The 13,474-nt window shown below is 48.1% G+C and overlaps 1 protein-coding gene across 1 annotated transcript in view; it reads left to right on the forward strand.

Annotated features, from left to right (window-relative positions):
• CCNY (cyclin Y) overlaps nt 1-13,125 on the forward strand; it is a 122,185-nt gene extending 109,060 nt beyond the window's left edge. The window contains exons 6-10 of the mRNA XM_061179156.1: nt 1,961-2,018; nt 2,111-2,230; nt 7,359-7,525; nt 10,784-10,946; nt 11,890-13,125. Of these exons, the coding sequence (XP_061035139.1) occupies nt 1,961-2,018; nt 2,111-2,230; nt 7,359-7,525; nt 10,784-10,946; nt 11,890-12,006 (625 nt within the window). The 3' untranslated portion in view covers nt 12,007-13,125. The remainder of the gene's footprint in view (nt 1-1,960; nt 2,019-2,110; nt 2,231-7,358; nt 7,526-10,783; nt 10,947-11,889) is intronic.
• Nucleotides 13,126-13,474: the final 349 nt, after the last annotated feature.

A 13,474-nucleotide genomic window follows, 5' to 3' on the forward strand; every position in this document is an offset into this window, starting at 1 on the left:
ACACTTTTTAAACACTTAGGTCTTAACTAGCAATGTAATGCCATTGGTGAAACTCAGATGTGTTCTCAAATCAGTTTTGCATTAGCGTCTCCAATTTCTCAGTTCTTAGACTCTATGGGCCTCAAAGCTAATCTGTAGCCGCAGCCATTAATAATAAGACCCAACTTCATTAAATGCTTACTCTGGCCCGCCCTGGTCAGCTCTTTGCATGCCTTATCTCATTTAATTTTTTATAATAGCTCCATGAAGTGATTCTGACATTATCTCCATTTTACAGATAAAGAAACTGAGGCATAGAGAGATTTTTTAAATAATTTGCCTGAGATTACACAACTAGTAAAGTGGGGAATTGGAAATTGAACCCAAGCAATGTACCACTGAGACTTTAAATGATATGCTCTGCTGGGTTAATGGTGATAAATTGGGCCGAGAGGAAGTGGAGAGAGTCCAACTGAAAAGTCAGCCTGTGAAAACAAGCATGATTAATTTACAGATTGTAGCCTGAAAGTGTCTTGAGAAGAGGTGTCTGCAGACTCCCTCTTTGATAAGTCACACCGACCCAGCCTCAGGGGCTGGTGATAGATCCCTTAGCTTTGATAGAGACGGTGCTGAGATTCATAGCTTTTAATGGAAGTGAAAGCAAAATCCACTTCTCAGAGTAGTCATTTTAGCTTAAATTCTGAATCCTTATTTATATTTCTGAACCTACATTTTGATTTTTAAAACTACTTGTGGTGAAAGTTTCCCGAGAGTGCTGAATGGTGTTTCAGGGGCTCTCACTTCTCAGGAGAAGTGAACGGGGCTGAAGAGCCTGAGCAGTTGGGGGCGTCCCTCACCTTCCTCCCTGAGTACCTGGCAGAGGCGGTTAGCAGGAGAGGCATCGCGATTCCTCAGCGCCAGGTGCACTTTATGTTTTCAGACCGCACTCTCCAGTCCTGACTGTTTGAGCCTTGCTTTTATTCGGGTTCATCTAAATCTTTGCTGTCTGTCCTGCAGGCTAGTGAAAAGCAGCACAGGTATGAATGCCCAGAGCTTTAAAAACAGTTCCTACTGTGCAAAGACAGGGATGAAAATGGAGCTGTCCTGCCAAGCTCTTTCCTTCGCTTTTATTTTTATGCAGACAGTAAGTTCATAGAACAGAAACTGTAGTGTTTGCCACGGGGCGTGCGTGTCAGGGACAGATCTGCAGCCTTCTGATATTTGCAAGCCTAGTTGACATTGGAAAATTGTGTGCTGTTAACCAAAGCAGTGGTTTCCAAATTTGGTTTTTAAAGAAAAAATTTTAGACAAAACTCAAATGACATAAAACAGATGGAGGTAGAGCCATCACTAGTGGAGTGTGGACGACCCCCCGGAGCCCAGCGGCCCCGCTGAGCGCACAGTGAACGCTGCCACTTTAAATGGGTCTGTGCAGTTACCGGCTCGGTAACAACCAGTTACACTTTTCTACGTGTCCCCTCTTGTTTTTCAATATACAATCATGAAACTCCTCATTAGCGAAGTGGTTAAGTTGCATGCTGTGAAACTTTCAAACTCATCTCCAGGACACACTATGAGTGTTCATTCGTACCCTCAGACTTCTTTCTTGTCGACCACAACGTAAGGATGGTTTAAACAGATCTGTCAGCCTTTGCTCAGAAACAAGAGGTTAAAGAAATTTAGATTTGGTTCATTTGAAAACTCAGGAAATGAAAATCTAGATTTTCACTTAAGTTAATTAAACTGAATGTGATTCATAACCTTTATTTCTTGGACTATTCAAAAATGATTAAGTATTGTCCCCAAGAAAAACAAATTATAATTCATGAATAATCAGTAGCATCTCTTAACAGTTAGCACTGCCTCTGTTTCTTGAAATAACAGCTGAATCAAAATATATTTTTGTTTTCCTTTTGACTGGCACTCATTCTTGCAGAAGGTAAACTCCGTTTTCTGTTATTTCCCCCCCACCTCCCACCAGGGACCCAGATGGAAGGATGCTCTTGGATATTTTCGATGAGAACCTTCACCCTCTTTCGGTAACCCTCCCCCCGGGTCTCAGGGTGTTGTCCAGTCATGTCTCTGTTGTTCCTGTTGGGCGGCCAGTCATTGAGAATCTCTCCTTTCCCAGAAATCCGAAGTGCCACCAGATTATGACAAACACAACCCAGAGCAGAAGCAGATTTACCGGTTTGTTCGGACACTGTTCAGTGCTGCTCAGCTGACTGCGGAATGTGCCATCGTCACCCTGGTGAGTGCCCACAGGGTGACGCGGTCGTGGAGTGGGGCGCAGGCAGGAATGTCCATCACGGACCTGGGAAGCACAGCACCACTTCAGGGTTGTCTTTTATCTGGGAGGGTAGCGACGGGATCTCCTAAAAGAGGGCGCGTGGTCTGCTCCACAGTGCCCACCTAAAGCCCATTGTCAGATCACACTCAGAATCAGGAAAGCTGAAATGCTGCGTGCAGGTAAGTGAAGCACGGGGCCCAAGGGCCTGAGAAGGACCAGGGCCTCCTCATTAATGTCCAGGTTTCTGGTGTTGGTTCCCTACAGAGGTTTAATACCATTGATCAGATGTGATAAATTCATACATCGGAAGGACTGCTGTAGTTGCTGCCTTCTCTTGTGATTTTCGTGTACATATGTGTCTGTAAGATACTCAGAGACAGCATGGACATAAATCTGCACTTTAAGACTCGAGATAAAAATCAGCGCGGGCTTCAGTAGTTGTAACCTTACTTAGACTGAAAACCTTAGGGACGGACTCTTTAGGTCAGATCTCATTTGGGAAATAGATTTGACAGTGTAGCCCATTGTCACTGACCTTTTGTCACTGACATTGTGTGCAACTCAGATAAGAAGTCAGCTCTGCCAGTGCACGGGCTGCCCCGAGGGACCAGAAAGTCATCCCTGCAGTTCCTGAGAAGAGATTGGTGTGTGACAGTGTACAGGACCCTTTGTGTCTCTGCCACACGAAGAGCCCTGTACTCTCGGCTGATTGGACAGTAACCTGTTTGTTTGTTCACTTCTTCTCTCATGGAACTTTCCGCCTGATAGGCTAACAGACACTCAGCAAGTCTTCCTCAGTGATCTGGGGGGGATGAGAGGTCCTTACGTCATGATTGAGAAGCGTATTTATTGCTCAGCTTTGTTCCTCCAAAGGATGTCACGTCCTTACAAAGCACACCTCGGGCAGCAGGGTTGATATTTTAATGAAGGGAGATTGTGATAAAGGGGAGGGAAGGGTAAGAAAATCAGATGACACCGTGGATAAGATTAGTACTAAAATCCACGCCATGATGAAAGATTTATTTTGAAGCTCCTGCAGATGGAATGTGGTGGGGTTTTTTTACCTTCCATTCCTAAGAAAACTGTGACCTGACCGTGCCCCGTAGTGCCTTAGAGTTTGGATTTATTAGCATGAAGGAGAAGGTTAGTGTCCTGTGGAGGACACAGTTTCTGCAGAGACATTGAGAACATGTAAAGTGTGTTTCCCTGTCTCCGAGGGTGACTGGGAGGGGTGGTTAGTTTGTCTTCGGAGTACTACGAGAGTGGTGTGTATTTGTCAGTCATTGGAACTGCTGAAATCTTCTCTTGTCCTGTGACATCAGCTGGTGGCTTAGCAGGGGATTAGCGTACATATATGGGGGTCTTGCTGGCTACAGCCTAAAGGTGAGCAGCTTCGGGGCCCGCACAGCAGGCCCAGCTCTGCAGACCGATTCTCTGGGGCCTGCTTGGTTGGCCGAGTCAGCCTGGGGCCTGTGGGCAGAAGGCAGACAGCTGCGAGCTCTGAGCAAGCCCCGTGTATGATGATCCTGCCCTTCTTTCCAGTCTCTAGAGGTAGAAGCAGCCGTTCACAACAGGTCCGGTCTAGAGCTGGCAGAGCTGCGTCTCTCTCGGCCTTTCTCCTGGGCCTTCTCTTGGCGACGTGTCCGAGGGGAGGCGGGGAGGCCCACAGTTAACTCTGCACTGCTGCCCACAAGGAACCAGACTGCAGCTTGCCTGTGGAAGGAGCTTCCAGGACCTTCAGCCACTTGCTCCTGGCTGTATCAGGGAGCACCAGTCATACCAACCCAGCTGGGTCCCCCTCGAGTGGCCTGGCAGGTCCAGCCATTGCTGCACGGCCGTGAGGGCTGCCATTCAGCCCCTGGACTGCAGCCCCAAAGTGCCTCTCAGAGGCTGGTGCTCTGATGGTGAGGCCACCTGCGGAATCTATCCATTCTGACCCCGAAGACTCCCTTTTTTAGGTCACGTTAGTGGTTTCTAAGGAAGTCAAAAGCTGTTGTTCAGATGGTGTCCAGTGACGAATCCAAATGTCTCACTCTTGTGCTCCTTCAAATACTGGCAAATAGGAAGCGCTGTTGAGGTCCCAGTTGGCTAAGCTCTGGGTACGAGAGTCTAAGATGAACGGACCCAGGGCTGCTCCTTAAAATCCATGGAAAAATTCCAGCATCATCGGAAGTTTGGTCACATATATCCTGGATTCCATGAGTTTGCATTTTCTTCCTCCCCCGTGCCTTTAACAGTTTTATTTTGTACAGTCAACTGAATGCTCTTTGTAGCTCAGTAAGTGCTCACTAGCCTGTATTTTCTAGAGACTCCTGAGGATGGTCCTTCTTATGAAATTAAATCTGAAAATTTAATTGAGCAAGAGTGTCCTATTAGCAATGGTCTAGGGAATGGTGTTCAGAAAGAATCAATTGTCTGTTATTTTACTTGGCAGAGAATTAAAACACCCAAGTGGGAGTTTACTGAAGAAATTGCAGCTGACCCTTGAATATAGCTTTACTGGCAAGTTCTGCTAAATTACATGCTGTTAAGTGGCGCTTATTATGAATGCCTTATCTCCCAACATAACAACTGCCTTCCCCCAGTAATGGAGTGTATTTTCATATCTAATTTCTCTAGTTAGGCCTAGTGGAATATCAGACATGGTAGATGCCCGTTATTTTTTTCAAATGTTATCTTAAATATTATCTAGTGTACCTGTTAATATCTATCAACTATGGTAAAGTAAGTAAGAAGAAAATTGAGTAGCCTTCTTTTTGTACTGAGTCAATGAGGAGCTGTTTCATTGGGGAGCTTGGAGAGGTTTGCATAGCTCGTATATATAAAGGAATAGAGTCTTAGGGATCTGGATGAAGATTGTTCATAACAATTGCTTTAAAAAATCTGGAGTTAGGTCCAGCCTCAGTTTTCTGCTTGTTTTTTTTTCTTTTTTTTTAAGAAATACTCTATTTTATTTATTTATTCTGTTGGCCGCACCACATAGCTTGTGGGATCTTAGTTCCCCGACCAGGGATTGAACCCGCGCCCTCGGCAGTGAAAGTGTGGAGTCCTAACCACTGGACCACCAGGGAATTCCCTATCATACATCTTTTTGATTCTCTCCTTGGTAGAATGAGAAGAATCAGTCATCAACCTTTGTAAAAACTACGGAAATAATCATTCCACAGTTCAGAAAAGTGTAGAACATGCCAATAAACAGATTTTTACGAAGGGGAACTTTAAAAGGCATTCGTACCTTGTGACCCAGCTTAAGCAGTGGGCTTTGTGGGTATTTCTGATGTCTGTCTTCAAACTAAATTATGGCAGTTTATAAATCCTATATTACATGGTTTCATTTTACAACTGCAGCTGGAATTATTTCATTTAAAAATACCACTTCAGGGACTTCCCTGGTGGTCCAGTGGTTAAGACTCCATGCTCCCAATGCAGGGGGTCTGGGTTCGATCCCTGGTCAGGGAACTAGATCCCGCATGCCGCAACTAAGCCCGCATGCCTCAACTGAAGATCCCTCACGGAGCAACGAAGATCCCACGTACTGCAACTAAGACCCGGCGAAGCCAAATACATACATACATACATACATACATACATACATATTAAAAAAAAAATACAGAAAACAACAAGCGTTGGCAAGGATGTGGAAACATTGTAACCCTTGTGCATTACCGGTGGGGATGTAAATGGTTCAGCTGCTGTAGAAGATAGTATGGTGGTTCTTCAAACAATTAAACATAGATTATGATATGATCCAGCAGTTCCACGTCTGGGTGTATACCCGAAAGAATCAAAAGCAGAGACTCGAACAGATACTTGTACACCAGCGTTCACAGCAACATTATTCACAGTAGCCGAAAGAGGAAACCACTCAAATGTCTGTCAGTGGATGATAGATAAACAAAATGTGGTCCGTACATACAGCGGATCATTATTGAGCCTTGAAAAGGGAGGACATGTTGACACATGCTGCAGCGTGGAACATTATGCTCAATGAAAGAAGCCAATCACAAAAGGACAAATACGCTGTGATTGCACCTATGAAAGGTAGCTAGAGTAGTCACAGTCACGGAGGCGGAAAGCACAAAGGTGGGGGCCAGGGGCCAGGGGAGGGGGAGTGGGGAGTTGTAATAGGTACAGAGCTTCAATTTGGGAAGATGAAAAAGTTCTGGAAATAGAGATAGATGGTGGTGATTTCACAACACTGTGACTGTTCTTAATGCCACAGAAATGATTAAGTGGTAAATCTTATGTGTATTTTACCATAATAAAAAAAAAATACGTTTATCAACACTGCCTGTAAATCTACAATTACCTCAAAATAAAGAGTTTAATTTAGAAACAACTACAGATAGAAAAAAATAGGTTTCTTCCTTTCACATCCTTTGTTCTCCTCCTTGGCACATTGGTGGTTTGGTTTTTGTTTGTTTGTTTTTTTAAATGGAACTTTTTTTTTTTTTTTTTTTTTTTTTGGCTGTGTTGGGTCTTCGTTGCTGTGCACAGGCTTTCTCTAGTTGCGGCGAGCGGGGGCTACTCTTCGTTGTGGTGCACGGGCTTCTCATTGTAGTGGCTTCTCTTGTTGCGGAGCACGGGCTCTAGGAGCGCGGGCTTCAGTAGTTGTGGCACACGGGTTGTAGAGCGCAGGCTCAGTAGTTGTGGCGCACGGGCTTAGTTGCTCCGCGGCATGTGGCATCTTCCAGGACCAGGGGTCGAACCCGTGTCCCCTGCATTGGCAGGCAGATTCTTAACCACTGCGCTACTAGGGAAGCCCAGTGGTTTGTTGAATGCATGTTGATGTCGTAGTTGGTAGAGTGAGAAATTAACCCGCAGCTCCTAGAACACTTTCCTGCCCCAGAGTCTTAAGGTCCAGCCTCATCCACATGTCCAGTTACGGAGTGTGCCTCTCAGCCCATTTTGCCTCAGACTCATTGAGCCCTTTGACTTTTTAAAATACGTGTGATCAGGCTGTCAGCGCCTGTTTAAAGCTGAGCTGGGGGAGTGCAGTGAACAGTTGGGAGTTGGTTTGCGTGTGCTGGCGGGTGTGGAGCCAGGAACAAGGCAGGTCACCGGGCGCTGGCATGCTTGTGTCTTCCAGGTGTACCTCGAAAGGCTTCTAACGTACGCAGAGATTGACATCTGTCCGGCCAACTGGAAGCGGATTGTTCTGGGGGCCATCCTGCTGGCCTCCAAGGTATGGGACGACCAGGCCGTGTGGAACGTGGACTACTGCCAGATCCTGAAGGACATCACGGTGGAGGACATGTGAGTGTGGGCAGGGGTGTCTGCGGAGGAAACCCACCCCTTTGTGGACCTGCTCAGTGTGGTATGAGTGGATGTAATTGCACGTCTGTTGTGAGCTGGCCGAGCAAGGACACGGTTGCTGAAACCTTATTCTAGGCGAACCTTCCTTGACCTTCCTGCTCCCTGTCTGCGGTGGGGTTCATCCCAGCTCTGTATCCACTGCAGACTGATGACAGGCAGCAGATGGGCTAAAATGTTACCTGTTTCTGTTCAGTTTCAGAGAGAAGACTTTCACTGCTTTTGTCATGTTTTGCAAGTTCAGTTGCTTAAAATGAGCGTTCTGTCCTCGAGGTCCCCCTGTGCTGTCCTGTCGGGCTGCGTGTTCTCTCTCAGGGCACCATCGTGAGCTCACACTTAGCTGCAGCCCGGGGGCTGGGCGTACAGGAAGTGGGGTCAGAACCTCTCAGGAGCAATGAGCTGTTTTGGAAACACCCAATCAGGATGAATTTCTTACAGTTCCTTATGGTTTACAGGCATTTCTGACATGATTCTTACTAATATTTTTCTCGTCTTGTTTGGCTTCTTTGAGGAAGCTCTGGGCTGGAGGAGGTTCCACTGTGTCCCGGTCCACATCCGTGTCCCTGGACCCAGTGACCAGTATGGGCTCCTCCCCACCCTGCCCCCCTTCTTCCGGTTGCTGGTTCGCTGGGCATCCCATTTTTGTGCTGCCCTGGGAGCTCCTGTTTGTGTTTTGGGTCTTTTGCCAGAGCCTTTTCCTGCTGCAGACCTGTATGACTCCTTCCTACATCTGTCATTCTTTATCATAAAAAGTAAGACAAATATGAAGTTTTTGACAGCAAGAAAAATAAAATGAACATATTTTTAAAAAATTCTTGATTATATTTCAAGGTGAAAACAGTTACTAAGATAATTGTTATCCAGACCGTAAGTAGGTTGCTTCCACCTTTCAGCTGCTGTGAATAACACTGTCGTCAATATGAACACGGGTGTGCAGATACCTCCCCGAGGCCCTGCTCTCCGTTCTTTGGGATCTATGCCCAGAAGTGGGATTGCTGCTTGGTGGCTGGTCTTTAAAATGAGCCCATTTTTCTACAAAAGCTGACAGGCCATTAGGTGATGAAAACAACTCTCTTTACTCCATTTTAGAACCCCATTTGCAAGTTGCTAAATGGCATCAGTTCAGTTGGGTTTCTTTACAATGTTGATCTAACGTAACAAATATTTCTTAAATTTTTTTTGTTTATTGACTTGAATTTATTTATTATAAAGTTTTACATCAGAACTATTTCCTTATAATTATCCCCTTCGGGGCAGTAAATCCATCAAGCCCGTTCTCTCTGCATCACTGTTAGTTTTTTGATGATTTATCACATAACAAGCTGTCATATGTCCCTGGAGGAAGTACTTCTGCCGTTTGGAAATTCAGATTTGGGGAATTATTTTTATTTTCTAAATCTTGCCTTAGTTGGAAAACACAGAAGCTCTAAAATCTTTATTTCCCCCCAAACTTAAACATTCTATTCAAGAAAACACTCAGTATTCAGGAAGGCTGTTTTTACCCTAAGGAACCCTGGGAAACTGCCACCTTGTTCAAAACCAGATTCCTCTTGACTTTAATCCTAGTTATACCCTCAACAAGAGGCAGTGGTGTCTAGATACCATTTGGGGCAGGAATAGCTGACTAGTTCTCTTAACATTTATACTAAAAACTTGCTGGCATTGGAGAATGGGATCTGCAGTGGCACCTCTTAGCCACCGGGTGGCAGTCTGTCCACAGGCAGCTCCCAGGTTGCCTTAGCGTATTTTTGACACTTAAGATTTTACCTGGGTTCCAGTATTTCACAGGATGACTTCTTATTAAATCTAACTTAAAGGAGCTATAAATACAAGTCATTAAAAGTGTAAAATTTAGCACAACACACACATTTGGGGCTTTACTCCTTTCTTGAAGCTGCATCGAAGCAGCCCCTCCGATTAAATGACCTGAATGCGACGTCTTGGTCTCTCCCTCCGAAGCGCTCAGGCCTTCGATAACAACTTGCTGAGGTTTCTCACTTCTGATCTGCCTGGGAGTTTCTGTCAGGGAACCAGCCACCCTGCTCACCTCCCAGCCTCCCTGCCGCCTCAGTGCTCCTGCCCCTGTTGTCATAGCAGCGCTAGACAGGCTCGGATGGCTTAATGGGGCCCCTGGCCTGGAGCAGACGGGCTGCGCTGCCCCCCCCCCCCCGCCAGAAGCAGCCCGCCCCCATCTGGCTCCTCCCCGCCAGAGCTGGTCGCTTGCGGGGCTCAGTTCAGCTCTCACTTCCGGGAAGCCTTCCCTGGATCCCTCTGGCCAGGCTGAGCCTGGTCCGCTTCTTTCAGTAACAGTAATTATGGAGCACCAACTGCATGTCAGGTGCTGAGCTGGGGCCAGGCTGCACCATCAGATGTCACGGTGTCTGGCTCCGAGGAGACAAGGCGGGGAGACTGTGATAAAGGACAGAAGTGAGCCTGGGGTGCTGCCCGGGGAGGTGGCCCTGGAGCAGTGCTCCCAGACAGACCTGTCGCTGAGGATGCTTCTCCCCCGGCACTAACTACCGAGAAGTAGGCCTGATGACAGGGGAAGTTTTCAGATGTATTCTGGCCGCCCTGGTTCGTCTTCATCCAGCTGGTTGGCTCCCTTATGGAGCAGGGGCGCTGTCACTGAGTAGTTCTGAGCAGGCGGGCAGGCCCAGCAGCAGCAGCTCGCAGGAGTGTTAGAGATGCACGTTCTCGGGCCCACCCAGACCTGCTGGATCAGACGGGTGGGCCCAGCAGCGGGTCCTCACATGCCCTGCAGGTGATGGGTGTGCGCTGGGGCTGGGGAACCGCCTCCCCTCCCACGGTCCCAAGGAAAGCCGGTCAGCGCGTCCCCACCTCTCCTCCCGGGAAGGGCGGTCCTCTGGGTCTCAGGGAGGCCTGTCCTCCAGGCTGCTATCCGCCCTCACTGGACTCCACTTGACAGCTCTTAACTGCGTCTTCTGCCTCATTTGAGCCGATGGTTCACGCGGAGAGGTGAGGCCAGAGCCTGCTGTGTGTGTCTGTGTGTGTGTGTGTACGCGCGCACGTGTCTTATCGCACACATGGTCGCCCTGAAGCACTTCTGGTGATCATCCCAGTTAATCAGGCCTCATCCTTCCGGGCACTGGACCAGGTGGACTTGGCTGTGTCCAGCAGCCTGCGCAGGTGGCCACAGGTGCGGACAGTGGCTGAGCTGTGCGTTTGTGTCTTTCTCTGCAGGAACGAGCTGGAGCGACAGTTCCTCGAATTGCTCCAGTTCAACATCAACGTGCCCTCCAGTGTTTATGCCAAGTATTATTTTGATCTTCGTTCTCTGGCGGAAGCCAACAACCTGAGCTTCCCCTTGGAGCCCCTTAGCAGGGAGAGGGCCCACAAGCTGGAGGTAAGAGGCGTCAGCGCCCGGCGGGTGCACTGCTGCCGCCTGAGCTGTGTGCTCACAGCAGTTCCTGATACTGCAAGTCGTAAAATAAGGACGAGGTGCCCTGGATTTAATTTGTACAACCTCATATTTTTAATAACCTTCTTAATGGCGGTTTTTACTTAATGTGCGTTGATTCTGTTAAGTCAAAGAAGTTTTTTAAAAAACCCGTTTTTAAGAAAATGTACCCACAAAAAGAGTGTTCCCAGCATGCACTTTTTTTTTTTTGGCTGTGTTGGGTCTTCGTTTCTGTGCGAGGGCTTTCTCTAGTTGTGGCAAGCGGGGGCCACTCTTCATCACGGTGCGCGGGCCTCTCACTATCGCAGCCTCTCTTGTTGCCGAGCACAGGCTCCAGACGCGCAGGCTCAGTAGTTGTGGCTCACGGGCCTAGTTGCTCCGCGGCATGTGGGATCTCCCCAGACCAGGGCTCAAACCTGTGTCCCCTGCATTGGCAGGCAGATTCTCAGCCACTGCGCCACCAGGGAAGCCCCCCAGCATGCACTTTTATAAGGAAAATGTTACCAGATGACCCTACCGATTGGGAATCCAAAAAGGTTTGATTCTGCCTTTATTTTTCATTTTTTCAAAGTATTTTCTCCACAGCCCAGTTAGAGCCGGGGCCAGCCCCTGTGGTTGGCCTGGGTTCAGGGCCGTCACTGTTAAGCCGTGTGACTCTTGTGTCTTACACTTGTGTGTAGCTCAGCTTTGCACGTGCATCCAGCTCTTCCCATCCGACTTTGACAGCTGAAAGTGTGGGGACAAGGAGGCTCACGCGGTTGGAGCCCTCCTTCAGAGGAGGCGCTGAGGCCCTCTGCACCTTCATCCCGAGTGTCCTCGGTGCCGAGGGCCAGCCAGGGCGAGGGCGCTGGCTCCCGGGCTGACCTGATTACCTCCCCTCTGCCCCCAGGCCATCTCCCGCCTCTGCGAGGACAAGTACAAGGACCTGCGAAGACCCACGAGGAAGCGGTCAGCGAGTGCTGACAATCTGACTCTGACCAGGTGGTCCCCGGCCATCATCTCCTAACCGTGGGCGTCCCCGCTGGAGGCCGTGCCATCCCTCAGTTTCTCGTTTAGTTCGAGAAAAGACAGTCTTGGGGTGGTTTTGTTTTGTTTCTCCTTTCCTTTTTTTAAAATTCATAGCTCCGCCAGGCTGCCTTGATGAGCGCCTCCGCGCCGCGCGCACAGGCAGCAGGGCTCCGAGGACGCCAAGTCGGTACCGTGGGATCCAGTCCGCGCCTTCCCAGCCCCGGAACAGCGCTTCCTTCGTGGAGGAAAGACTCTAACCCTGGAGGAGGAAGGGAAGGGAAAGGAAGTCGGCTAGAGGCAGGGAAAGCGGCTTGGCCATTTCCTAAGCCCCCCACCGTCGGTCAGTAGCCGGAACCGACAGGAAAGCCCGGCGTAGGTGACGAAGTTGGATGTGCATTAAAGTCGCGCGCCGCGTTCACCGCCCCACCCGGATCAGTATGTCCCGTAAGACTTCTTGCATTCCTTCTTGCTGCTTCTCGGGGATTTGGGGGGGATTTTTGTTTGTTTTATTCTGTTTTGGTTTTGGTCCCACAGAGCAGAGAATATAGTTTGTACCCACCATCGCACAGACATCCAAATAAATAGTACTGGCTGTTTCTCTCTGCACAACTCCTGCGAGCTGTCTTCTGAGCTTTCTTCCTCTCCAGGGGGAGCGCTTGTTACGTTTCTGTGCACCTTTATTTTAGACGGTTTTTCCACAGTGGCGGAATCAACTTGACTGTAGTGCTGAACCAAACGTAGCCCTTCCCCCCGACTCCTCCCCCAGGAACATTCTAGATCACATGGGTGCTTGTGCCTTCCGGTCCTGCGGTGGTTTCTCTCTGCCCTGACGTCCTGGTGGAGGCTGCTTCCCCCGCGGCCCGCGTGGGAGCCCTTCCTCCCCTGCCCACCCCCCTCCCCTACTTCCACGTCCATTGTGCAAGCAATATTCCTCTCAATTTTTATATGTTTACTTTAAATCAAAGTTAGTCTATTTGTATAAAATTTTTTTAAAATCTAAAATTTAAAAAAACGGGGGTGGGGGTGGGTATTCCCGTGGAAGATCATTGAAGGGCAAAATGTTCCTATTTACTGAGGTATTTTTCACAGAATGATTGAATAAAAAACTCAACTTGCATTTTCATTGTGGGTGCTTAGTGAAGTTATACAAAATTAAACTGTGAAGGTTTATGCGTCATTAATTATGACCATCTCTTTTCGTTTCTGACTATCCCTCATTTCCTTATGGGCTGGATAAAAATCTATTACATCAAGTAAAATTAAAGGGTTAATGATAGACTACCACGTAAGTCTTAAGAATCTGGGTCAGTGAAGCATACAATGCTTTGGGGGTTGCACATTTTCTTGGGTCACAATGACAGAGGTTTCTAAGTTTTTCCTTCATCAGGTCTTTGAGGCAAATGGCAGCAGAAATCCATGTTTCACCTTCCTCCTGTGTGAGCTTGGAAGACTTTGGAATCTTATGT

Source organism: Eubalaena glacialis, chromosome 2 (assembly GCF_028564815.1).
Source record: "Eubalaena glacialis isolate mEubGla1 chromosome 2, mEubGla1.1.hap2.+ XY, whole genome shotgun sequence".
Lineage (NCBI taxonomy): Eukaryota > Metazoa > Chordata > Mammalia > Artiodactyla > Balaenidae > Eubalaena > Eubalaena glacialis.